Here is a 27,131-nt window from a genome sequence, read left to right as displayed (position 1 = left end):
GGCACCTGTGCATTATATAGCTATTACTCTGAACAAGACATCTCAGATTTCAGGAGAAATTTGTCAGCGTGCAAGGGATCTCCCACCAAGCATGAAAGTTTATTAGAAATACTTAACTGACAAGGCTTCCGGGCGAGAGGCAGGCACTGGGGAAGGCTTCCTATTGGCTTTCATTTCCTTTCTTTGGTGCTGGAATGTTTTTTGTTTTTTCGTAAAAGGAAATAATTTTCAAGTATTTGACTCTTAAAGCCCAAGGAAACCTCAGAGAGCTGATTTGGTTGGTTGAGGAGGAGCTTCGGGTGTGACTTCCCACATCACTGATTCTGGAGTGTGGTCAATGAAATAATACCCTGCCCTGGAGGTGTCCCTGGAGCCTGTGAATATGTTACCTTATATGGCAAAAGGGATTTTGCAGATGTGATTAAGTTAAAAATCTTGGCATGGGGAGATTATCCTGGATTATTTGGGTGGGCCCAATGTTGTACTCATGAATCCTTATAAGGGAGCCCAGTGGGGCAGGAGGGGCCAACCCCCTGGACTAGGTGGTGTGACAGTGAAGCAGAGCGAGGAAAGGCCACATGATGCAGGACCACAAGCCAAGGAGTAAGGACAGCACCCATCCTAAAAGAAAAAATAAAGCAAAGAGAGAGATTCCCCCCTGGAGCCTCCAGAGGGGACCTCCCCTGCCAGCACCCTGACTGTAGCCTGATGGGGCTGATTCTGGACTTTGGGCCACTGGAACTTTAATAAGGGGATGAGTGTGTGTGTGTGTGTGTGTGTGTGTGTGTGTGTGTGTGTGTGTTTTAAGATTTTACTTTTAAGTCATCTCTACACCCACTGTGGGGCTCGAACCCACAACTCTGAGTTCAAGAGTCACACACTCCACCAACTGAGCCAGCCAGGCGCCCCAAGTTTGCGTTCTTTTAAGCCACCAAGTTTGAGGTAATTTGTTAGAGCAATAGGGAACAGCTACCCAGGCTCTCTGTGTTGCTCGGAGTCCTGAGACTCTTGTTAGTGTCCCCAGGCAACTTTCCCCAGGTAGGCGGTTCTGCCACGGATCCCAGGACTCCCTGGCGGCTGGCAGCACACAGATCTGGGTTCTGACCCTCCTCTGCTTAAAGCCTGTGGCCATCCCCTTAGCACCTGCAGGCCCGATGCCTGCATCTCTGTCCCCCGGTGCTAGACTCCAATGCTGCTTTGTCCTTGCCTCCCACTCCCCCCAACGGCCCAGCTATGCCAGGCTGTGGGCAGCTTGTAGAGCGCATCGTGCCACGTGGATTAGTCAGGGTTCTCCTGAGAAAGAGGATGTCCCAGCACTCGGGCTGGTGATGTCCCCGCTCCCTCAGCCTTTTTGTTCTGGTCAGGTTTTCAGTAGATTGGATGAGGCCCAACCACCTTAGGGAGGGCAATCTGCTTCACTCAGTCTACTGAGCGAGATGTTAATCTCATCCAGAAACATTCTCGGAGACACACCTTGAATAATGTTAGACCAAATGTCTGGGTAGCCTGTGGCCCAGTCAAAGTGACAGATGAATTAGCCATCGCGTTGCTCCATGCCTCTGTGCCCTTGCATAGGTGGTCCCTGCTCCCGGGCATGCCCTCCGCACCTCCTCGTCCTCTGCAAACTTCCCCTTCCAGAGTCCGCTCAGCGTCTTCCCCTGGGGAGATGCTTGCTGGCTCTCCAGGCGTTGGAGGGGCCCCTTCTCTGACCCCACCCATGTCCCTCTGCTGCTCTGGTTAAAACTGTGTGGAGGCATCTCTGCCTCCCCCATCAGACTCTTTGTCTCCTGCACCTATCCCAGGGGCCCAGACACAGCAGCCCTCAGGGCATGTTTGTTGAATGAGTGAGTAACAGGAGCAGGCTTGGGACCCTGGGGACTAGAAAGGTAAGTCGACCACAGAGGTGGTTCTGCTGCGGGCAGCGCAAGGCAGAGGCCTAGTTGAGGACCTACGAAGGAGGCTCAAGACAGTGATGGAAGGTCAGGGTCAGGATGGGGACTGACTACCAGGTCTCTGTGGCTAGTCCGGGCCTGATTTTAAAGAGAGGCTGCAGTGCAGTTAGAGCAAGGGCCCAGGTGGTGGCCAGGGCAGGGTTTAGCTGAGGGACAGCACCCAGTGCTTGTTTCCTGGGGTAGGGGCCGGACAGGAGGGTGGGCTGGAGGTGTAGTTCCTGAGGACACGGGCGTGGCAACCAGACAGCCTTGATTTGAATCCCATCTCTATCACTTACACTAAATGACCTGGGGCATGTTACTTCCCTTTCTGAGCCTCAGCTTTCCTGTCTGTAAGATGCTAATGATAAACACACCCTCCTCCCAAGACTGGGTGAGAATTAAATATGCTGAGAAGGTCTGTGCCTGGTAGATGTTAACTGCCACCGGAAGGATAGTGCTTCTACCACTATATCTGTTTACTTAACATTCAACTAAAACAGAGATTGGCAATCTATGGCCCATAGGCCAATTCTGGCCCTCCACTTGTTTGTTTAAATAAAGTTTTATTGGAACACAGCGATGCCCGTTCATTTATATGTTGTCCAGGGCTGCTTTTGTGCTACAATGGCAGAACTGAATAGTTGCAACTGAGGCCACCTGGCCTGCAAAGCCTAGCATATTTCATATCTGGCCCTTTGTAGAAGAAGTTTGCTTCTTCTGATCTAACCAATATAACCAATTAACCAATTAACCAACCACTCCTGATCTAACCAATATTAACAAATATTTGTGAAGCACTACCTCTGTGCCAGGCCTTGGGCTGTTATTTTTATTTTCTTTGGAGCCTCCTTCCTGGCTTCTCTCATACTCCAGAAACATCCATTTTTCCAGCCACTTCTTAGCCCAGTTGAGATCTGATTCAAACTTCAAGCTGATACTTTCAACAAGTTCATAAGGCAATGAAGGAAAGGAACACCCACCACGTGCCAGGCTCTGTACAAAGCTATCTTTTCATTGGATCTGCACGCCTGCCCTGTGAGAGCAGGTTCATTACCCTGCACCCATACTAGAGCCTTTATTTTTTTTAATTTTTATTTTTTAAAATATTTTATTTATTTATTCATGAGAGACAGAGAGAGAGAGAGGCAGAGGGAGAAGCAGGCTCCCAAGGAGGAGGAAGCCCGATGCGGGACTCGATCCCAGGACGCTGGGATCATGACCTGAGCCTAACCATCTGAGCCACCCAGGCGCCCCATAGTAGAGCCTTTAAGATCTGAAAAGATCTCAGTCTCAGAAGACAACCCAAATTCTGGCTGTGTGACCTTGGAAGAGTCACTTAACCTCTCTGAATTTCAGTGTCTTTATTTTAAAACAGGGGTGATAAGAGTGTTTTTGTTGTTCATGCTGCCCCTGGCACAGTGCCTGGCACACAGTGAGTACTCACTCGGTAAAATACTGAGTATTGTTACCATTATCACAATTGTTACTGTCCTCTGTAGAACAGGGAGATCAGTATCAGTTGGAAAGAGCCACTCTGGGGCCGTGGGAGGGATTGTAAAATGCTGGTCAGTGGCTTGTTAATTTTCCTTTGGGGTCCCACTAGAAATTCAGAAGTTTCTGGCCCCTCTGGAGCCAAGGCAGAGGCTTCAGTGAGGGAACAGAATTGAGCTGAGCCGCTGTCGCCTCCAGAAAAAAAAGTCCCAATTCCCCAGGCAGAGTGTGAGGCTTTGTTTAATGACACCACGTCCCTGCCTGGGAAGAAGCAGGTGGGGTGTTAGTTCTGTGAACCAGCAGAAGGCGGGAAGGAGGAGGTGCCATTTCTTATCCTCTCCCCCGCCGCTCCCCCGGGTGGGGGCACCCCCGGCACCTGGGGCTCTTCTCTCCACGGAGGCTGCAAATGGGGAACTTGTGAAAAACACCTCTGTGTTCCTGCCCCTCCGAGACTCTGTTAAGCCAGGCGAATCTAATTACGTTCACAACGACGCCTCCTTACTGTTTCCTCTGTTCACCTTCCCAGAGAGGCTGCGGATGTGGCTCCTGATGTGTCCATATGTTCCCATGAGAGAAGCAGGGGGAGTGGAGCCTTTGGTCGCCACATACCTCCTAAGTGTCAGCCGCGAGCTGGGCTGCCTGCCCGGGGCTGGGGAGGCCCGTTCTGCATCTCTGCCCAGAAGCAGATGCTTGACGCCCACCATGCTGAGCCCTGGGAAAGCTGGGGAAAGCGGTGTGGCCAGAGGAGTGGGCGGGGGGGGGGGGGGGCGCTGGAGAGGGAGGTCAGGGAAGGCTTGTCTGAGGAGGTGATGTTTCAGGTCTGCCTCGAAGGATGATGACAAGGAGGGAAGGACCCGTGAGCCACAGGGGGAAAGTCTCTATTTAGAGGGAAGCCCACACGTCCCTGGGGAGGTCTGGGAAGGATCTGGAGAGGTCAGGAAGACAGAGAGGGTGCAGATCTTTGTTTCACAGGGCTAGGACAATGCTAGCAGGCCCTGGAGGAGCTTCTGAAAGAATCTGAGCAGGGAGGAGACCCTTTATACTCAAGAGGGTTTGCTCTGGTGGCCAGCATGGCACCTGAGAGGGGGCTGGTATCTTAATTTGGGATCCCCCTAAAATCAGACTCTGACACAGAGGTTTGGGCACAAGTATTTTGTGTAGGGGTGAGGCAAGGAGGCCCTGCAAAGGAGGAAGGGAACTGATACTGGAAGGGAAGAAAGCCAGGGAAGGGCGGCCTGGTGAGTTGCGACCCTGTGGCCACGGGAACGCAGCCCCGCTGTGGACCCTCTGAGGAGAGCATGGAACACTCCTCAAGGGGTGTGCCCTGCCAAGGGGAGAGAAAGCCCAGGCCTTTCCACACGCTCCTGACCCTCAGGGTTGAGGGGCACACTTCAGGGTGCTCAACTTCCATTCTGCCGTCGGCAGAGGATGCTCTCAGGAGACAATAGACAAATAAAGCAACAAAATAATTGTAGCTGGAAATAACCGCTATGAAGGAAGCAGGCAATATGATGATGCAAAATAACGGTTGTGGGTTAGGATTTTAGACAAAGTGGTCAGGGAAGGCTTCTTTGAGAAGGTGACATTCAAGTTAAGATCTGAAAGACAAGGAGCCACACGCAGAGACCAAGGGGAGGAACGCTCGGGCACAGAGAACTGAGGCTGGGGAAGGCGTCCTGCACTTGATGATCTGAGAGAGGGCGGCCAAGGCAAGCGAGGGATGCAGTAGGTGGCGGGGGCAGTTTGCAAGAAGGGCTGGAGCGTCAGACGGGCCTCCATAATGCACATCCTTGAAGACCGTGGAAAGGGGAGTGGAATGCGCTCTAAGAGGTTCAGGATGCCGAGGAAGGCCTTCAAAGGAGGGGAGTAGTGTGGTCTCATTCATGGATTTTAGAGATCCCTCCTGTGAGTGTATGGGAAACCGGCTGGCGGGAGGTGGGGAGAGCAGCCGAGGAAACAGGAAAAATGAGAGCTGGCAGTGCTTGGGAGGGAGATGTGTGAGAGGGACGTAGGGTTCACTGTAGAGGCAGAGCCAGCAGAGGTGTGTCTGGGCGGTTGGGCTGTGCAAGGAACACGGAGAAATCAAGGCTGGTGCCCCGGCGTGGGGCTTGGGCAGCTGCAAGACTGGCAGAGCCATTCAGTGTTTTGGTGAAACAGACCGAAGGAGAATGGAGTTCGATTTCCAACATGTTGATGTGCTTGTGGGGCATCCAGTGAAGAGGCAGCCGGGCAGGGGAGTAGAGGCTTCAGGGCCCAAGCTGGCGCTCAGGGGAGCGACCACCCCTTATTTCAGGATGCATCACATAGCCAGCTAAGTGGTGCACATGCCAGCTGCCTTCGCGGGCTTCCCAGACCCCGGCACATTCAGCCTCCACGTGATGCTTGAAGAGCCCTTGCTTATTATTATTAATTATTATTTGCTTTAGATCTGTTTTTGAAAAATTAAAATATTACAGATACAAATTAGGTTGTCTTTGTATCTTTCCTGAGGGTTTTTTTTTAATGCTTTTACTACATTTTTATATGTCCTTAAACACTTTGTAGTAATGTTTTATGTTTGCAACATGCACCTAAAGGTATCATACTGCATGTATCCTAAAACTCTTTTTACTCATTACCGTTTCTGAGTCCATCCACGTTGGCAGGTGCAGCTGTAAGTCATCCCCTTTAACTCTGTACAGAACGCTGTTATGCGGATAGATCACAGATTTCACCATTTCACTAACTGGTGAACATTGACATGATTTCCAGTTCTTCTGGAATTTGGAAAACACTGTAATGATCATCTTTGTTATCATGTATGTTTTGAAAGGTAACACCATGACTCTGGTGTGAATATTAAATGAAGATGTGTCAGTTTATTTAACTCATTCATTAATGAGAAAGCCAATAATACATTACAATTGGCTCAAAGGAGAATCTGATGAATACACATAGGTATCAGCAAGCAAGAATGTTGACATAAATTTTCTAATAAATGCGAAACTGGTTGATATCTATAGACCCAGAGAATATAGTGTTTGGAATCTTCTTTTCTACAGGGTGGGATCAGTTGTACCTCTACCAGACAACATTTATTTGCATTTTCATGGACAAGAATCCCTTGCATTCCACCTTACACCCATTAGGGTGGCTACTATAAAAAAAAAACTGATAAGTTTTGGCCAGGATGTGGAAATGTGCACTCTTGGTAGGAATGTAAAGTGGTGCAGCTGCTATAGAAAACAATATGGCAGTTCCTCAAAAATTAAAAATAGAATTACTGTATGATCCAGCAGTTCTAAGTGTGCATTCCAAAGAATCAAAAGCAGGGACTTGAAGAGGTACTTAAACACCTATGTTCGTAGCAGCATTATTCACTACAGCCAAAATGTGGAAGCAAACCCAATGCCCATCAATAGAGGAATGGCCAAACAGAATGCAGTGTACGCAGGCAATGGAATTTTATTCTGCCTTTGAAGGAAGGAAAGCCTTGTGTAGGCTACAACATGGGTGAACGTTGAGGACACCATGCTTAGTGAAATAAGCCAGTCACAAAAGAACAGACGCTGTAGGATTCCCCTTACCGGAGGTCCCCAGGGAAGTCAGATTCATAGACTAGCGGTCCAATTTCACAGTAGTCAAATGGTGGTTGCCGGGGGCCACAGAGAGGGAAGAATAGGAGGTTACTGTTTAATAGGTCGAGCTTCAGTTTTCCAAGATACAAAGAGCTCTGGAGATGGATGGTGGTGATGGTTGCGCAACAATGTGAATGTGAACGGTACACTTAAAAATGGTTAAGATTAGGGGCGCCTGTGTGGCTCGGTCCGTTAAGCATTTGACTCTTGTTTTTGGCTCAGGTTGTGATCTCATGGGTTGTGGGATCGAGCCCTGCTTCCCTTCCTGCTCCCTGCTCAGTGGGGGGTCTGAGGCTTCTCCCCCTCTGCCCCTCCCCCCGCTTGCAAGCGCTTGCTCTCTCACACTCTCATAAATAAATCTTAAAAAAAGTGTTTAAGATGGTAAATTTTATGTCATGTGTATTTTACCACAATGAAAAAAATGTTTTTTTTAAGTAGGCTCCACACCCAGTGTGGAGTCCAACACGGAGCCTGAACTCATGACCCTGAGGTCAAGACCTGAGCCAAAATCAAGAGTCAGACACTTAACCGACTGAGCCACCCCAGTGCCCCCACAATGAAAATAATTTAATGATAAAAAATAAGATGCACTAATTTCAGTTTTCTGCAGCTTACAAAGTTGGACAATAGCCTAATCAAAGACAAAGACACACATTCCTATAGAAACAGATAACCCCAGAAGTCCACTAGCCAGCGCTCAGCATTCCACCGAAAGCACAATCATTTGCCCATTCTAATGTCTTTAAAATTTATCCTGCAGTACATGTCTTCTTGTGCATCTGGGAAAGTTCTTTATAATAAATGTCTTGGAGTAGAATTGCTAGGTTACAGGATTGCACATCTTCACTATACCTGGGTATTAATCAGATTGCTTCCGGAAGCATTTACCTTACTTACTAGCTTTACACTCCAACAGCTGCATAAATAGAAACCCAAATGACCAGTAAACTTATGCAAACGTGTTCAGCCTCTCTAGTAATCAGGACAGTGCAAATTAGAACAACTTTGAGAGCATTTCATACTTTGCAGATTTGCAAAAATTCAGAAGTCTGCCATTATCCCATGTTGGCAATATATTAAATTACAGAGTCAGGAAGATCTGGTTGAAGAATTCTAAGCACACTGCTGGGAAGGGGAAAAAAAAAAAACAACGTGAGTCCTAAACATAGAACCCCAAGGCCATTTTGTCCTTGAAGAAATAATGGCAGATTCTTGTTTAAGATTCAGGGAAGGAAGAGTGTGTACATGTTGAAATGGAAAGAGGGATCTTTAGAGGAGAGATTTTCTTCTTATTTTCTTGAGAGTTAAAATTTTTTCCAGCTTTATTGAGATATTACTAACATTTAACATATGTAATTTTAAGGTCTACAACATGATTTGATGCATGCATATATTTTGTGCAATTATTATTACAGTAATGTTAGTCAATACTTCCATCCCCTCACATAATTACCTTTGTGTGTGTGTGTGTGTGTGTGTGTGTGTGGTGATAATTTTTAAGATCGACATTCTTAATAGCTTTCAAGTATATAATAGGTATTGTTAATTAGAATCCCCATGCTGTACATTAGATCCCCAGAACTTATTCATCCTGCAGTTAGAAATTTGTACACTTTGACCACCTTCACACATTTTCCCCAGCCCCTGGCCCTGGCAACCACCATTCTCTCTCTCTTTCTTTGAGTTTGGCTTTTTTAGACCCCCACATGAGTGAGAAACTACAGTCTTTGTCTTTCTCTGCCTGACTTAAGTCATTTGGTATACTGCCCTCCAGGCCCATCCATACTGTCGCAAAAGGCAGAATTTCCTCCTTTTTTATGGTCGAATTACAGTGTACATATGTACCACATTTTCTCTATCCATTCATCTGTTCAAAGATACAAGGTTGTTTCCATGTCTCGGCTATGGTAAATAATGCAGTGAACACGGGAACACAGATATCTCTTGAAGGTAGTGATTCCATTTCTTTTGGATCAATACCCAGAAGTGGTATGGCTGGATCACATGGTAGTTCTATTTTTAATTTTTTGAGGAACCTCCAGACTGTTTTCCATTGTAGCTGCTCCAATTTCCATTCCCACCAACAGCACACAAGTGTCCCCCTTTTTCACAGCCTTGCCAACACTTTGATCTCTTATCTTTTTTTTTTTTTTTAGTAGTCTCCATGCCCAGCATTGAGCCCAAGATGGGACCAAACTCACAACCCTGTATCTCTTATCTTTTTGACAATAGCCATTCTAACAGATGAGAGATGGTATCTCATTGTGGTTTTGATTTGCATTTCCCTGATGATGAGTGCTGTTGAGCACCTTTTCATGAACCTATTGGCCACTTGTATGTCTTCAAAATATTATTCAAGTTCTTTGTCCATTTTTTAATCGAATTCTTTGTAAAATCTTTTACTCTTTGAAACAGTGCACTTGAAGTCTTTTTCTTGGGTTTCTCTATGATTGCTATAATAATAAAATATATATTTCACAAAAAGAGCTCAGAACCAAAATCTACCTATACACTGTTTACAAGATGCACACTTAAAGTGATGCAGAACAATAATAAAATGGAAAAATAAAGAGAGATATGGATCACAGGTAAAGTCAGATCTAACATAAAAACATTAATTGAGGCGAAGATGCTGGATTTTTTTATTAAGGAGAAGCCATCATGAAAATATAGCATTCTGGAACATTTATAGGAATGAATAATGTCACATCAATATATGTGAGGAAACCTGTTTAAATTCCATAGAGAAACTGGAACACAGGAGCATGGGAGCTGCTTTAACTCATTTTTCTTGAGATCTCACAGCTGAAGTAGTCAAAACAGTTTATTGAATAGACACAGAGAGAAATGTGTATATTACAGCATAAACATGATTTCAGATGCAGAGGAACATTTTACCAAAAATGATCATACCCTAAGCCATAATGAAAACCCAATACCAAAAAGATAAAATTCTAGGAATCAGGTTTTCTGACCATGATAACAAAAGGATACGTTAAATAAAGACTCTTCTCCAAATAACTTTAGGTTAAAAAAATAAAATCTCCAGTTCTAGAATATTTATAAAAATATTTATATGATGCAGTTAAAATGCTCCCCACAGGGAAAAAAAATCATAGCTACAGAGCAAGGGTTCTCAACTTCAGCACAATTGACATTTTGGGATACATAATACTTTGGGGGGTGTGTGTGTGTGTGTGTGTGTGTGTGTGTGTGTGTGTGTGTGTGGAGGGGGCATTCTACAGCCTGTAGGTCATTCAGCAGCATCCCTGGCCTCTACCCACTAGATGCTAGTAGCACCACCTCCACACACACACCAGTTGTGAAAGCCAGAAACGTCTCTAGACATGGCCAGGTTCCTCGGCAAATGGTCCCTGTTTGAACCTCTGCCCTAGATACTAATATTATTAGAAAAGAAAATGTGAAAGTATAAAAAATTTTTTTAATTTGAAAGCTACATAAAAAGCCACTGATGATACCTGAGGTCAACATTCATAGAAAAGCAAAATTTAATTCCTAGAAAACTTGTCAAATTGTTTCTTTTTTTTAATATAAGAACTGGTTCTTTGGGTAGATAGTTAAAACATATAAACCTTTGAGAAGGAAAGTTTTCAAAAACAACAGGCATTCACAGTATTACAATTGGAAACTTAACTACAAAAAGCATAGAGCAGGTTAAAAATATGATAATATTATCCTAGGTATATGCTATTAGTGCTAAAATCTGGATGAAATAGACAGTTTAAAAAGTATGTATTTATGTAACTAACTTATATATGTAACTCAAGAAAGTATGGGACCCAAAGTAGCCATGGAAAATATGAAAATCAGTCTTTCAAAAAGCACGTAACACAAATGACAGCATTTGCCAAAGATAACCCCCCCAAAAAATGGAAGTGAAGAGAAACCTATAAAAGAAAGTTCCTCAGAACTGAGGACACACCAGACAAATTCAAACAAATACATATCCAGGCAAGGATGGCGATGTTCGGATCAGACTCCGCTGAATTGAAGGCAAAAGGAAGGTGCTTTATAATAATATTAACATTTAATCCATAATGAAGGCGTAACTGGAGTTTTCCTTTTGCAATAAAAAACAACATCAAAGTCCCCAAACAAAACACTTTAAGTGTTGAAGGAAGATTGTGATGGAAGCAGAAAAGTGGCAGGCAACTTAGATGTGCCAAAAAAGTAAGGAAGGAATCAAAATCATACCACGAGGCTACTAATGGAGCAGGTTAATCTGCACACAAGCTCACCCTGTTCCTGAGGCCTGTGGAGCAGATACAAAGTATAAACATATTTCGGTCCCAAAGGAAACCTTACCACAGTCTCAAAAGTACAAGTGGTACAGATGATGTCCTTTGATCACTTGTGTTACTAGAAATTAGTAGCAAAGGGAAAAGAAACAAACAAAAAATGAACCTCTTACAAATTTCAAAACTTTCTTTTTCCAAAACGTTTTTTAAACAACTCTTGGATGAAAGAAAATAAAAACTGAAATAGAAAATAAACACACAGAAGAGAACACTAATGAAAATCTTTCATGGTGAAGTCTATGAGAAATGTCAAAGTCATGCCCAGAGGCAACTTCGTGGCATTAGACATATTTCTAAACGTAGAGAATGAAAAGAATGAATTAGAAACATGACCAAAATCGGGGTGGGGGGGGCAGAAACAACAGTCACCCATCTTTTAGAATCAGAGGACGTAATTAATAAAGATACAGAAGATTAGATATTAAGGAATCAGAAAACGGAGAAGTGATAAACAAATTTGAAATTTGATTCTTTTGAGGAGGAAAAAACCTCCCACATAATAAAATGGGAAAATCCATGAGCTTGCCTAATGAAGAAAACGTGCGAGGAAAACACAGCTACTCGGCGTCAGAAATAACAAAGGGAAAATAAACACAGGTGCCAAGGCAATAAAAATAATTACAAGAGTATGCAGATTGGTATGCCTCACTCCACAGTGTGTGTGTGTGTGTGTATATATTTAAAATATTTAGGTGAAAAGGACACACTGTTCCACATAGGTGTTTAGTGTGAGCACTGCTTGTATGTAAAAATCAGGAGCTTTCTTATAGTCCCAAAATAACCAGTTAGAAATATCATAGGGAAGATTTAACACGAAAATTACTGACTTAGAGGAAAAGAAGTACATAGCTTTATTAAGAGATTTATTTATTCAGGCGCCTGGGTGGCTCAGTCGTTAAGCGTCTGCCTTCGGCTCAGGTCATGATCTCAGGGTCCTGGGATCGAGCCCCGCATCGGGCTCCCTGCTCGGCGGGAAGCCTGCTTCCCCCTCTCCCACGCCCCCTGCTTGTGTTCCCGCTCTCGCTGTCTCTCTCTCTGTCAAATAAATAAATAAAATCTTTAAAAAAAAAAAAAAAGATTTATTTATTCTATGTATTTTACAAACCCTTACACAATATATGGCTTACTAGGTGCCAGGCACATTTCATCCTAACCAACCCTTGAAGATAGGTTTAATTATTATCTGAATTTTTCCGATGAAGAAACGGGCACAGAGAGGTTAAGTAACTTAGCCAGAGTCACCCAACTTATAAGTAGCTGGACCAGGCTTCAAAACGCGGTCCGCTTTGAGCCTCTGCACTCTTTGCTGTTGGCCCGCACAGTGAGTAAATGAAGAGACACACATGTTCCAGGAGGGAGGATTTGATATCACAAAACCATCAATTCGCTGCTGGCCTGAGCTCTCTGGCAAGGGCTGAGCTGCTGACCGGCTGTCCGGGGTGACTCTCAACAGAAGGCAAACTGTCAAGGAGCTGTAGGCCGCCCCCAGGTGCTCCAGTCTCGCAGGGTCAGAGTAGAAGGGCCACACTCACCCGGGCCTGGGAAAGTACAGCTCACGTGGAGCTGGCCACCCTTCTCCTCGGCACGTCCCTCCTCTGAGTCCTGCCGTGTGTGGACGTGATGGTGGCGGGCAGGTCCTCTCTAACTCACCATGCCCCATTCTCCTCTCTTAGATCCAGGAGATGGTCCACTCGGAAGTTGCCGCCTACGACTCGGGCCGGCCAGGGCCCCTGCTGGGCCGCCCAGCGATGCTGGCCAGCCACATGAGCGCCCTCAGCCAGTCCCAGCTCATCTCTCAGATGGGCATCCGGAGTGGCATCGCCCACAGCTCCCCGTCCCCCCCAGGGAGCAAGTCAGCCACGCCTTCCCCCTCCAGTTCAACTCAGGAGGAGGAATCAGAAGCGCATCTCAAGGTAGGTAGGGCGGCTACGCAGGGCCCTAAGATGCCCTTCCGTCAGCAGGTGCGTGGGCCCTGCGTGGCAACAGGCATCACCCGCGTTGAGACCAGACCGCAAGAGTGCAACTGTGTCCTTTGCTGGAGGACACAGAGGAAGAAAATCAGCAGGTAGAACAGGGCCCACCGGCCGGAGCCCCTGGGCAGTGGAGAAGGCCCTGCTTGGAATTTGGGATTTCTGGCTGCAGCCGCTAAGTTAGCAGCGTCCTTGCCAAGCTGTGTCCGTCCACTCCCACGGCCTGTGTATAAAGCAGAGATGACACTCACCCACGGCCAGGGGCTGGATGAGAGAATCCTGTGAAAACGTGAAGTCTTATTCCTCAATGGCCAGTGGGTCATTTCAGTGACATTGATGGCATCGGCAGGATCCTCAGGGTCACATCTTATGGTCACTTTGGCCTTTTAAGAGAAGATACTCTGACAAAGCTGTGCGGCCCAGCAGAGGACACCTGGGCAGCACCAAAACTGACCCCTCCCCCGGCTGGGTACATGCCCCCCCCCAGCATCCCTAGAGTCATGGGTGATCCTGCCTCTGAAGAACACGTCAGGGCTGAGAGGTCACCAGCTGTCCAGGCTTGTCCTTCTTTCGCACTGACAACTCTCCCTCGCTCCGGAAGGCACCGTGTTTTACTGGGGCAGAAAACAGAGGCCGGAGAGCCCAGGGATGGCCTCGCTCACAGCGACTCTCCCAATGAGCCTGTGGCAGAATCTAAACTTGACCCCCAACTCCCAGCTCCCCTTCTGCTTCCTCAGGGCTCTCACCCCTTTCCACGCGGTGGCCCTGCAGACGCGGGGGGGGGGGCAGTTTGGACCTGGCAGGGGCCCTGACTGCCTGGGCTGGGTGGGTGCCTCCGGGTCTGGTCCGGCTGCATCCCCAAAACAACTTGGTCTCTACAGTAGGCCAAGCAGGAGTAGTTTTTATTTTCTTTTTCATTTAGCAGACACTGTTGGTGCCGAATACTGTTGTAAGCACATCACCAGCATTAACCCATGGGATCCTCATGACGGCCCTGTGTGGTCAGGGCCATTGTCCTCTCCGACTGACAGATGGGAAAACCAAGGCCCCAGAGAGGTTACGTCAGTCTGGCTGCAGAGAGAGGCAGGAACAGGTGCAGCATGGCTACCGGCTTCCCCTCGCTGTCCCTTAGACATGGAGGCCTGAATCTTGCCCAGGGGCCCACGAATTCCCTATCAATTCCTGGTGTCACCCTCATCTGCTTGGTGCAGAAAGTGACCGTCTTCACTGTAGGATCCAGGACCTTTGACCAAATTCCTGGTCCCCGTGGGGCCTGAGGGTCCTACTGGCGACCCACTGAAGTCTGTGGTCGCCTACATGGTTCCCATCCTGCAAGCCCTGAGTCGCACACTCACAGGATTGTGGTCCTGCTTCCAAGGCCAGGTGTCTCGAGTGAGGCCTCACCCACCGAGTCACATAACCTCTTTCCCGTCCAGTCATTTCACAGGGCCCCGGGCACCAAGCCCCCTGCCCCAATTCGCACACCTGGAAGTTGGTGGAAGACACCGATCTTCTGTGACTAAGGATCATCTTTGGGGATTATTTGTGATCACAAGAAGGGAGAATGGTTAAGAAAAATTGATATCCTCAAAACTCGGAAATAGGGCCGTGCACAGGGCTGTGCACGCTTTCAATGGCCAACCGCACGCTGTCTGCAGGCTTGCGTGGGAGTCCCCATATTCTCTAGGAGAACGTACCTTTGTCAGGATTCATTACTCATGACCCATTCAGGGATTCTACACTCTGTAAAGGTACATGTTACCTTGGGAAAGAAGCGGCAGAGAAGTAAACAATTTTTGTCTGATTAAAAGGCAAATTAAGTTCTCCCTGTAGAGATGCAAATGACCTCTGCCCAGGAGAAAAGATTAAAAGCCCCAAAGGTGATCGGTTCATTGCTCTGTAGGGCAGTTTCTCTCATATTTCTTTGAGTCAACTTTGCCACCTTGCTGATTTTCATTCATGAGTTAAACAAAAACTCCAGGGTTCCTAGCTCCTACCCAGCACGTGTGCGTGTGTGCTTGTGAGCGCGCGTGTGCATGTGAGCGTGTGTGTGTGCTTGTGAGCATGTGTGTGCATGTGAGTGCGCGTGTGTGTGCATGTGAGCGTGCATGCGTGTGTGCTTGTGAGTGTGTGTGTGTGTGCATGTGAGCACGCATGTGTGTGTGCACGTGTGTGTGTCCTTTGCCTCCCTCACCAGGGAGCGGTGAGCATGGCAGTGTGGCCCACGTGGCCTGCGCTGGAGTCCAGGGTGGCCCATGCACAGAGCCGGACAGACAGGTGGTGGGAGGAAGATCTGAGGAAGATCCCCTGCGCCTCAGGCAGGGGTGGGGAGCCCGTAGGGGGAGGCCCTTGGCGTCTCTGCTTTCCTGACTCCTCTCACCTGTGCAGATGTCAGGAGAGAAGAGACCTTCAACTGACCCAGGAAAAAAGACCAAGAACCCAAAGAAGAAGAAGAAGAAGGACCCCAACGAGCCGCAGAAGCCTGTGTCAGCCTATGCACTCTTCTTCAGAGACACTCAGGCTGCCATCAAGGGACAGAACCCCAGTGCCACCTTCGGGGATGTGTCCAAAATCGTGGCCTCCATGTGGGACAGCTTGGGAGAGGAGCAGAAGCAGGTGAGTCTGGCCCTTCCAGGGACCTCCCCTTGGGGCGTTGAGGCCCTGGAGCCAATGACAGACTTGGAATGTCTGAAATCAGGAACAGCCTCCTGCGGGGGTGGGGGGTCTCTCCTGGACTCAGTTTGCCCATCTGTAAGCTGGGACGCTAGAGCCCTTCTGGGTCCCCTCTTTGCCAGCAGAGTTCACTAGCGGCTTAACCGTTCTGATTCCTGCTTCCTCTTCTGTTAAGCAAGAATAAGCATCTCTGTCTGTCTTGTCCGTCCAGCCGTGCCAGCCTGGAGTCCAGGCTTCCTCTCCCACTGACCGTGTGCCCCTGGCCCCTCTCAAGGGCGTCCAGGGAGAACAGGGAGCAGAACCAGCTCAGAGGCAAATGCTAGCTACCGGCGGCGGGACCTCCGGCCGATCGCCTGACCTCTCCCCAATGTTGCCCATGTCTTGGATCTTTCAGGCCTACAAGAGAAAGACCGAAGCGGCAAAGAAGGAGTATCTGAAGGCTCTGGCGGCCTACAGGGCTAGCCTCGTCTCCAAGGTAACACCCTGGCCCGTTGGCCCAGCCCTGATAAGGGGGGTGCTGAGGCCCACGGGAATGGTCAGCGCCCTAGTTCCTGGAAAGGATGAATAAGCCCGGTGGGGTCACTTCTCTCGTGCACCTGCTATATGTCACGCTCATGCCGGCACTTTACGTGCATTTCGTTTCACTTCATTCTTCCAGCGAGACCCCGGCATTCAGTAGGGTTGAGCAGCGGGCCTGAAATCCAGAGGAGTGTAGGTGCATTGTCTGGAAGCTGTCACAGAGCACAAGGCATGTGGGTCAGGCCGCAAAGGGCCAAGCAGGGAGGGCGTTCCAAGTTGAGGGAACAGCACGGGCAAAGGCATAGAGGCTGGAGAGGAGCATGGAGGATGGCCTGGCTGGATGAGGCCGGCCTCACAGGCCAGGCTGAGGAGGCTGGGCTTCCTCACAGGCAGGGGAGCCCCAGGAATTAATGCAGGGGGTGGTTGGATGGTCGGAGCCAAGTGCACCGAGGCCCTGGGATTACCTCTGGTTAGCCCGTAGCTCCCCGCCAAGGGGCCAGAGAGCCAGCCACGGACCATGTCAGCGGGTAGCAGACCCAGCGGGTCTCACGGCCCAAGTTCTGGCTTCTCCATCTTCTCCAGAGTGACCGGTGTCTGTCTCCTTGCAGAGCTCTCCAGAGCAGGGTGAGACCAAGGGCACTCAGGCGAACCCGCCGGCCAAAATGCTGCCACCCAAGCAGCCCATGTATGCCATGCCGGGCCTGGCCTCCTTCCTGACGCCGTCGGACCTGCAGGCCTTCCGCAGCGGGGCCTCTCCGGCCAGCCTGGCCCGGACGCTGGGCTCCAAGTCCCTGCTGCCGGGCCTCAGCGCGTCCTCGCCGCCGCCACCCTCCTTCCCGCTCAGCCCCCCACTGCACCAGCAGCTGCCCCTGCCACCCCACGCCCAGGGCGCCCTCCTCAGTCCACCTGTCAGCATGTCTCCAGGCCCCCAGGCTCCGGTCCTGCCCACTCCCATGGCACTGCAGGTGCAACTGGCTATGAGCCCCTCACCTCCAGGGCCTCAGGTAAGCAGTGCCCAGTGGGAACGTGCTCTTCAGGACCCTGGGTGGGGAAGGCAGGCAGCTCGGGGTTTTGGATAGCAGCCCAGGCCCTCACCGGCAGCACCACCTCAGCGCCTTACCTCTCTGAGCCTCAGTCACCACACCCGTGAAATGGGTCTAGTACACCTTCCCTGAGGTGTACTGGCTGCAGCAAACAGTTGACAAGTTCCCAGACAGTCTTCAGAGTCTTAGGATACCCCAGGCTCTCCTTCTCCTATCCTCCATCCAGTTCTGCTCTCTGGCCCGAGGCACTGAGGCCATGCAGCTTCTGCCGGATCAGCCCCGGCCCCCAGCTCTCCCCAAAGCCTTGGAGGCCTGACCCACTGAACATTCCACAGACTCACGTGGCTCAGCACAACAACTCCATTTTGCAGACTGGGAAACTGAGGCCAGAAAAAGAAAGACCCTGAAAGCAGAGCCCTCCACCCCCCAGATGGAGCTAGGAGAAGGGTTGAATTTTCCAAAAGGTGCTCTGCAGGGAAAAGGAAGAAGCATTCCAGGCAGAGAGGCATAGGGGAGGCTTTGTAGAAGCCAGAGGAAGTGTCCCTATGAACTCCCGCGGACACGGAGAGTTCCTGCCCCCTGCTTGCGGCCTGCGCTGTGCATCCCATCATCTCTGCCTTGCTCACCCGCCTCCTTCCCCCTTGGCAGGACTTCCCTCACATCTCCGAGTTCCCCAGTGGTTCAGGCCCCCGCTCACCTGGCCCGTCCAACCCCCCGAGCAGCAGCGGGGACTGGGACAGCAGTTACCCCAGCGCGGAGTGTGGCGTCAGCACGTGCAGGTGGGTCCTCCCCCCCATCTCCGCCGATGCCGCCGGAGCCGAAGAGGGGGCACGGGCCACCCAGGGGTGGGGGGAGGCGAGGCCCTGTGGGTCACGGTGGCCCCGCGACCGTGCCTCATGGGGGCTGGCTGCCCGCCGTCTTCACGAGAAGATGGAGAACAAAGCAAGACCCCGGAAGGACTCAGCCGGTCTGACGCCAGGGCTCTGCTTGGGAAAAGGGCCCAGCTTCAGTCTGGCTCTATCCCTGGTTTTCTCACAAGGGCCGCCTTTTGACACTCACGGATGGGGCCTCTGTCTTCCGTCGGGTTCCCTAGAAGTGGAGGCTGGGTAGCAGGATTTGGGCTCCCTTGATGATGTGGAGGGAGGGCTTGCAGGAGAAAGGGAGGGAGGGAGGGAGGTGGGACAGGGCCAGGGAAGGAGCCGGGGGGAGGGTTGCTCAGCCAGAGACTCGCTTCAGCCTGATTCCACCAGAGCTTGGTGCCCATGCACCGCTGACTGCGTCCCGCCTTGAGGTTAGGGCTTTTTGTTCCCCAGCTCAGTCAGCCACTGGCTGTGGGCTGCCCCCGGGGAGTGTGGCCCCTGGAGGAGGCAGCTCTCATCCAGCCCAGGGCAGCTCTCTGGAGCAGAGGCTTCTGGGAGGGCAGGAAAGGGGACCTGGGGGAGGCACCTGCGGCATCCACCGCACCCTCGGCGGAGGGCCAACGAGCCGACACCAGGAGCCACACACCTTACCGGGACCCCCACTGCTAAAGCCCAGCACCCCCGGACACACCAACCCCCAGGCCACTTGGCTTCTCCGTGGTCCTTATGTGGACCTCAGCCTCCGGGCCTCCCCTCCCATCGTGCTCTCTTAGCCTCTTAGCCTTTCAGTGACATGCTGGCGGCCCTTCCTCTCGAAGGTCTGCCTGCTCCAAAAGTCACTGACCTTTCATTTCAGCAGCCGAAGAGGGAAATGGGGCAGAGAGGGCACCCAATTCCTTTCCCCGCCAATCCTGACTCCCATTCTCCTGGCAAGGACCAATCCCGTGGCCACCCCTGGGGTCTGTAAGCCCCAGCAGCGGCTCCACAGCCTGGAATCCGTGACGTGTGGGGGACAGGCAGCTTCGGCTGCCCCTAGCCCCGGCCGTTGGCCTTTCTGCCCCTCACCAGCCCGCCCGCCAGTGAGCCAGCAGACACGGCACGTGGCCCACGGCTGACGGCCGGTGCCTGGTGCCCGGTGGGCGTCTACCTGTGCAGGTGGACTCGGCTCAGCCGGAATCCCCTTCCCCAACCCCCCGCAGGTGCAGACCCTCCCACCCCACCCTCCTGCCGCAGGCTCCCTTCCCAGTCAGAGTGTGGGGCTGGGGGCTCTTTAATGGACATTATGGAACGTGTCCGAGCTTCCCCCCAACACGGAGGGCAGACCACTGCAGTGCCCTGCCTTACTTATTTTTTTTTTTTTAATGAGGGAGAACTGGCGTATTAGTTGCAGGTGTACGGCATACGCTCTGCAGTAGGCTGGTGTGTGCTGGGGACTGATCACCGCCTGAGTCTAGGCAGCATCTGTGGCCGCTCGCTTACGGACGGTTTCCTTGTCCCGTGATAACTTGTAAGAGCTACTCTCTTAGCAACTTTCAAATACAGAAACTTACAAAAATGCAGTATTATTAACTGTAGTCCCAACGCTGCACATGGCATCCCCGAGGCTTATTCATCTTCTCCCTGGAAGTTTATACTTTTGACCCTTCCCCCATTTTACCCATCCCCCCACCCCTGGCAACCAGCATTCTGTTCTCTGGCTCTGTCAGCTTGGTTTGGGGTTTGCGTAGGTCCCACATGTAAGTGAGATCACCCGATGCTCTCCGCTACTCGTCTTCCTCGGACTTACTTCACTTGGCATGATGGCCTCAAGGCCCCCGTGGCTCTCGATAAGGGAGCGCCCTATTTTAAAAACACAAAAGGCGCCTGCCTTCCTGTGATTCTGTGTGAAGCTTGCAAATGACTAAGCTCGGACCCGGAACCGAGAGCTGGGCAGTGTTGGGACCACCTTCCCGCAGCGCGGAGGCCTGGGGATCACCTGGGGTGATTCCAGGAGGGGATTCCAGGAGGGGAGCTGGGCTGGTGGCTTATGGCCCGACCGTCGGGGAGGGACCCGCGCGCACCTGCTCAGAGGGGCGGCGGGCGCCTCCGGGCTGGGGCTGAAGGGGGCACCTCCAGGGTGGGGCTGAGGCTAGTGAGCAGGTGGCCTGGCGCCGCCCCCAGGCCCAGCTGGGCTCCCAAGGCTCTGACAGCCCTCCTCTCTCCCCAGCCTGCTCCCCAGGGATAAGTCGCTCTACCTCACCTAATCCCGCCTCCCCTGTCCTCCCTGAGGCTTGCTGGAGGGGCACTGCTCAGAGCCTGAAGGGCCCACAGCAGGAGGGAAGCCCGGGCAGGAAGCAGGATGACCGGGAAGAAAGCAGTGACACCAGGACGACGCCCCAGGGCCGAGTCTCCTCCTCGACCTCCCAGCAGACCCTGCACAGGCGGCCCCCCCCCCCCCCCCCCCCCCCCCCCCCCCCGCGGGACCCCCCCCCCCCCCCCCCACCTGCCTGCTCCAGGGCTACTGCGGACCCCGCCCCTCGCCCTGCACTCCGTGCTCCGTGTCTGGACGTCCGGCCCCAGCCCACGCTCCCGGGGCTCCCCCGCCCAGAGGGGCCGCCTTCTGACCGAAACGCACCCCAGAGGCATGGGCCCGGCCGCCTGGCCGAGGACATGCGAATGCGGCTTCACCGAGTGAACACAGATCACCAAACCTCTAAACTGTTGGCTCCATGTAAGTAGTTGCCTAAGTGTTTTAGAACCGTGCTGAAGACGTCGTCGATAAGATGATTTTGTGGGGGAGGGGAGTAGTTTCCTTTAAGGTGAAGAGCATTTTATATGACCCCTTAGCACATATTTTTTTTTTTTTTAAGTTTTCTCTTGGGGATGAGCACAAAAGCGGCTGCCGAACTGTGTTCGTCCCTGTAACAGGGAGAGCGGGACCGCTTAGAGCCACACTTGGAGACGTTGCGCTTTTTTTTCTCGTTTTTAACCCCGTGTCTGTCTATTTAAAATTGCCAACAACGACTTTTGTCTATTTATGAAGCCAAGTTGAGAAGAGAAATGCAGTGTATCATAACGTGTGTGTGATTTTCGGGTTTGGTTTGGGTTTTGGTTCTTAACGTTGTTTGCAGCAGTTTCCTGGCCCTGGCAAGTGTCCGTCCCGGTGCCCAGTGCTTCTCTCAGTTTCTTTATAATAAAACTTCTGAAAAGTTGAAAATCCGTCTGTCTCTTCGTGCCCTTGGCAAGCCGGAGCCAGGCCTTTGGACAAGGCGTTTGGTGGCAGCTCCATGGGCTGACAGAGCCCTTGATGTCAGTGGGCTTGGGGCCCAGGCTCACCTGCCATGTACTCTCCCCAACGATCTGCGCAGACGGCAGGGCCACCCCGGCCTCAGTGTTGTCGCCTCCGGAAGTAGGAGGACGGTGGCACCAACACGCGCCAGTCTGGTGATGAGCAGGGGTTATGGGCACAGAGCACTGGCCATGCAGGGGGCAGGCTCCCCGTCTGGTGGAGGCGAGAGGTGGGTTCAGGGAGCCTGGGGTGGGGGGGCGGGGGGCTTCTCCAAACCTGAATGTAAGGGGCAGCCCAGACAAGGGACTCTAACCCAGGTTTCCTGACAGATGTTAGGTGGTGACACTTACACAAAAAAAATGTAATAAATAATTATGTGACGATTTTAACTGCATCTGGAAAAATAACAGTTCTTGGTATGGAGGAGCTTTGGGGAGCTGCCCCTGCTGGGCCTCGTTACATGGCTGCTTTGGGGTGGGGACCAGTGACCCAGAAGGAGGAGCCTCCCCCTCCCCCGTCCACTCTCAGGGCCTCTCCCTCTGTGATCCTGAAACCTCCCTTCTCCCAGAAAACAGCCCCAGGGCTGGCGCACCATCTCTCTGAGAGCAGTTTCCTCACTGGAGGGCATTTTGTAATCCACTTTGGAAAAGAAAAAAAGAAAACCAGACCAACAACAAAAACAACACGCTGCCCGCAGCATCATTGCTATGTGAAGCATAAATATTTCATGTGGTTACAATTTCCTTTCCTGCTCGGAGCTTGTCAGTAACACAGTGATGACTTAGTTTAATATTCGACTCCTGCTTCGACATGTGAGAAAACAGCATCCTTGGGATCCATGCAGACAACCCAAAATAATGAACGCCAGGCTATCAGGTGTTCGCCTCGGAGCAGAGCCCCCCACCCCGGCCCCCCACTGCTGCACCGGCCTCTGGAGGCGTCTGCGTGCCGAGGCTGGCCTCTCGGTGGCAAGGGGGGCTCCGAGATGCCCAAGCGGAGCCTAAATACCCTGCCTGCAGGTGTCGGGGGTTGTGGCACCCCCAAGCTGCCAAGGCCAGTCTGTGCTCTGGACCCGCCACACTTCGAGGCCACGTGTTGTTGCTTTGACCCTAGAGCCGTGCCCCCGACACTGTAAGGATTGGCAGCCCCTGCAGCCCACCCCACTGTCCACGGAGCCAGCCCTTCCCAGGCCCACGCACCTGCTTCAGATCCCTCCACCCCGCGCCTTCTCCCACAAACACCCTGGAACCGCAGCAGAGGCACGGCCTGAGCAAAGGCCGAGCCTCCGGACCCGGAAGGGGTGGCTGGTCCCAAGATTGTCCAACACTAATTGCTCCCCGGAGGGCCCACAGGAGGTTCCACATTCGATTGGAAGATGGGCAACACGGCACGGAGGGGCCTTCCGTTACTCTTAAGAGTCCACTGTACTGAAATTCCATGTGTTCATCCAGCACGACTACAAACGGGTGAGCAGTTACTCTCTGCCCCAGCCGAGCACCGGTGATGCTGGGGGAGTCTTACACAGATCCCACCCCTAGGAGCTTAAGGGCTAACTGGGGAGGCAGAGAAGGAAAACGGTGATATTGAGTTATAAAATTATAACTTTATATTATAAATCATAAAAATCTAAAATTACACTCTGTGCCAAGTCCGAAAGGGGGAGGGGCCAGGAGAATGCAGTAGAGGGGCGCCCAGCCTAACCAGAGGCCACAAAGTCTTCCAGGGTGAGGCGATGTTGGGACTGTGCCCCGTCCAGTGACTGGGGGTGAGCTGGAGGACTGACCTGGGGTTCTAGGATGCCCTGCTTTTCTGATTTGGGACCCCCAGACGCTGTGGCTCTGTGATTGTGATTCTCATCCAGAATTTTGGGAGAATTCTCTCTGGAAGAAGCTGCGGCTGGGTCCAAACAGCATGCGTGGGGATCTCTAAGTTAGGAACAGAGACAGTTACCCTCAGGTTGAAGGTGAGCCACATGGCAGTGCGTGTTCTCAAACCCTTGACCTCAGCATCCACATCCTGGGTCAGGGCCAGCCCAGGCTCCCTGTGCGCTGGGGGTGGTTGAGGGTGGTGTGTGTCTGGGTTTACCGTGTGGTGCGAGTGTGGGTGTACTGTGCGGTGTGCCAGTGGGTCATGTGCCCGTGTGTCGTGTGTGTGCGATGGGTGAGGTGTGCACGTGGTGTGTTTGCACCTGCACTTGTGTGCATGCATGTGTGTGCTGTGCACCTGTGTCTGCAGCGTGCGTGTCTGTGCGTGGTTTGCGTGGTGCACATAAGATAAATATTATGTGCATGTGGCGTGTCTGTGTAGCTGGTGTGCATGTGGGGGAGGTGATTCAGGTAAAATGAGGCCATTGGGATGGGTCTTCATCCAACTGGACTGGTATCCTTACAACAAGAGGAAATTTGGTCATAGCGGGGCGGCGGGGGGGGGACACGAAGAGCTCTTGTGCACAGAGGAGAGACCACGTGAGGACACGAGGTAAGGCAGCCATGGGCAAGCCAGAGAGAGGAGCCTCAGGTGACCCCAACCCGGCCGACGCTTTGATCTCGGCCTTCCAGACCCCAGAGCGTGAGAGAATGTCTGTTGTGGAAGGCCAAGATCACCTCTTTGCGGGACCTATCTCTAAAGACAGGGACATTCTGAGGTACCGGGGCTTCAGGCTTCTACATGAGTTACCGGGGAGAACCAGTGCAGCCCTGACAGACAGGGTGGCTGGTATTGATTAGAAAGTCTGCAACGAGGGTGAAGTCCAACCACTGGCTCGTGGGCCAGGCCAAAGGAAATCGTCAGTGACCCAGTTCTGGAAGGATTCGCCTGGGTACATAAAGTAGCCAGATCACGCCGCTGGGAGTCAAAACAAGCCACATCTGCCTCCAGCCCACCACCGGCTGTCCCAGGAGACCCACACATCTGGCGCGGGGCCAGCACGCTGGACCGACTCGGAGAACGTTCTGTTCCGGGACGCGTCAGGGGAGAGCGCAGGACAGGGCTGCCTCCCCCATCCCCAGAATGACACCGGCCACAACCATTTGGCATCTCTCTCGGGTGCCTTCCTAAACCTCCAAGCTCCCCTTTGGTTTTTTTCTCTAGATCAGGTTCCAGTCCCTGAAATGTCATTAGCATAAATGGGAGTTGCAAATTCAGATGACCTCAGAGTTGGGCAGGTAACATAAACAAAGGAATGAGACAGATGACGACAGGGCAGGGCGTGGTTGAGTGGGAAGTGTGAGTGGCAAGTGACGACCCTGCCAAAAGGCATTTAAATTCAGCATGCTTTAAAACACTGCGCTGCTGGGGCACCTGGGTGGCTCAGTTGGTTAAGCAACTGCCTTCGGCTCAGGTCATGATCCTGGAGTCCCGGGATTGAGTCCCGCATCGGGCTCCCTGCTCAGCAGGGAGTCTGCTTCTCCCTCTAACCCTCCCCCCTCTCATTCTCTCTCTCTCAAAAATAAATAAAACACCGCGCTGGCCAAAGCAAAACCAGCTTGCCAGCCAGTGGCAACCTCCAGGCATCGAATTTGTGCTTTCCATGGAGGATGTGGCTAAGAGATGGGCTTTGAAGACAGACAGACAGAGCTGGTTTGGAATCTTAAGTTTTCTTATCTGCAAAACACAGTGGTGTTTCAAAATCATAGAGCTGGGGTGTCTGGGTGGCTCATTCGGTTAAGTGTCGGCCTTTGGCTCAGGTCATGATCTCAGGGTCCTGGGATCGAGTCCCATGTCGGGCTCCCTGCTCAGTGGGGAGTCTGCTTCTCCCTCTCCCTCTGCCCCTCACTCCCCTGCTCCAGCTCTCTCTCCCTCTCGCAAATAAATAAAATCTTTAAAAAACAAACAAACAAACAAAAAACAAATCATAGAGCTGGTGTGATGAATATATGAAATAACGCACGTGAAGTGCTCAGTGCAGGGCCCGGCACATAGTAACTGCTTAATTTATAGGAGCTGTTATTATTGTGGTAAGTCAGAGGAGAGCGATGGTGATGAATTTTTTACAAAAGTGGCCTTCCTTCTCAGGAGCGAACTGATGAGACCACTAGTGTGTGGAGCCATCGCGGCCCCCAGTGGTCATATTCGATAACTGCAGAGCAGTGTAGCGGGCCGAAGAAAATGGTTTAGGAGCCAAGTTAGGCTTTGGGGTCAGACAGACAATGGATTTGAATCCAGTTCTGCCACGTGCAAGTAGGCGACAGGCCATTCACCTCCATCTTACCGTCCATCTATCCATCTCCGACAATTACAATCCCACGGAGTGGCTCTGACAGCTTAATGAGACAATGTAATATCACCAGGCAGGCAAGTGACATTAATGGCTGTTACTAAGGGCTGGCTATGATCCTAGCAGGATCCTAGCATGGTGCCAGCACGATGGCAGCGTGATCCTAGCACTCAGAACACCCCTGGCCCCACGCTGCCAATATCCTCCGTCTCGTGGGAGGAGAAACAGATGGATGCCCCGTTGTTACTTCTTTTTTCTTTTATTGGCTGAAGCCGAGGAGGGGTTACTCTGCCTTGGAGTCCCTGACCAAAAAAACAGGCCCCCTGTGGATACCTGAAATCTCACTGGAGTGAAGTCCTCCTTTGATCATGCATTCCTCTATCCAGACTTCTCTTTTACAGTGAAAATTCCCCTGGAACTTTCAAACACCCCGGTGAGGATGAGTGCATCAGCTGCTTTCCTCCCAGACAGGATGGGCCTGGGGGTGCCGGGGGTGGGGGACACTGTGTACTATCATTATCTCCAGCTGGATCCCACTCCACACACACCCTTCACCCACTTGTGTTTCTGCCCAGAGAGACGACTTCCTTCCTCTTAGGGACCAGAAGGGGATGAGGAGCCCACTGAGGGAGGCCTTCCTAGGGTGGGAGCCCTGCCCTCCAGCTGCTGAGCTGTCCCCAGGAGCTGGAGGACCCGAGACCAGGCCAGAGCTCTGACTGCAGGGCCCCCTAACCCTCTGGAGCAGCAAGCCCCACACCAGCCCCACTCCCCCTCCACTCTGCTCACATGCCTCCTTACAGGGTCCTGGGCTCTTTTTTCAGCAAACTGAAGTTCCTTCTGTCCGGATACCCCGACAGAGGGACCTCTGCTTGCTCCTTGAGTGTCCTTTCCCACTGCCCTGGAAGCTTCCTGCCAAGACCCCAAGGTAGCCGTCAGTGGTCATAGGCCCCGGCGATGCCCATGGGGTGGTTTCAGGTTCCCCTATGGCACAAGACACCTTAAATGAATGCTGGACATGGCAGAGCATGGGCCAAACTTCCCAGAGCTGGCACTGGCCAAGACTGGGACAGTCTGCGTGCACACCTGAGCCACCAGGGGGCACCTGACTCTGGCCAACCTTCCCTGACACGGAGGCTCCCGGGGGGGCTCAGGAATGAGCCTTCTTTTCAAACCATCCAAGGAGATTCTGACGCACCCCACCCCTCACTCCCATTTCCTACA

General features: G+C 51.7%; 1 protein-coding gene across 7 annotated transcripts in view; it reads left to right on the top strand.

The window, feature by feature from the left end:
* Positions 1-21,622, top strand: part of TOX2 (TOX high mobility group box family member 2) — a 133,255-nt gene extending 111,633 nt beyond the window's left edge. For 3 of the 7 annotated variants that reach the window (XM_073880391.1, XM_025875656.2, XM_073880392.1), the window contains 7 exons: positions 13,035-13,274; positions 14,254-14,424; positions 15,720-15,947; positions 16,399-16,479; positions 17,132-17,527; positions 18,215-18,345; positions 20,633-21,622. In XM_073880391.1, coding sequence (XP_073736492.1) covers positions 13,035-13,274; positions 14,254-14,424; positions 15,720-15,947; positions 16,399-16,479; positions 17,132-17,527; positions 18,215-18,345; positions 20,633-20,669 — 1,284 coding nt within the window. In that variant the 3' untranslated portion in view covers positions 20,670-21,622. The remainder of the gene's footprint in view (positions 1-13,034; positions 13,275-14,253; positions 14,425-15,719; positions 15,948-16,398; positions 16,480-17,131; positions 17,528-18,214; positions 18,346-20,632) is intronic. The other 4 variants (XM_025875659.2, XM_025875658.2, XM_073880389.1 and 1 more) reach the window with 3 other exon arrangements.
* The last annotated feature ends 5,509 nt before the right edge of the window (positions 21,623-27,131 follow it).

Source organism: Callorhinus ursinus, unplaced genomic scaffold (assembly GCF_003265705.2).
Source record: "Callorhinus ursinus isolate GAN/ISIS: 27379988/994484 unplaced genomic scaffold, GSC_fseal_2.0 scaffold38, whole genome shotgun sequence".
NCBI lineage: Eukaryota > Metazoa > Chordata > Mammalia > Carnivora > Otariidae > Callorhinus > Callorhinus ursinus.
The sequence above is the reverse complement of the archived record's forward strand: the minus strand, read 5'-3'. Positions and strand labels throughout refer to the sequence as shown.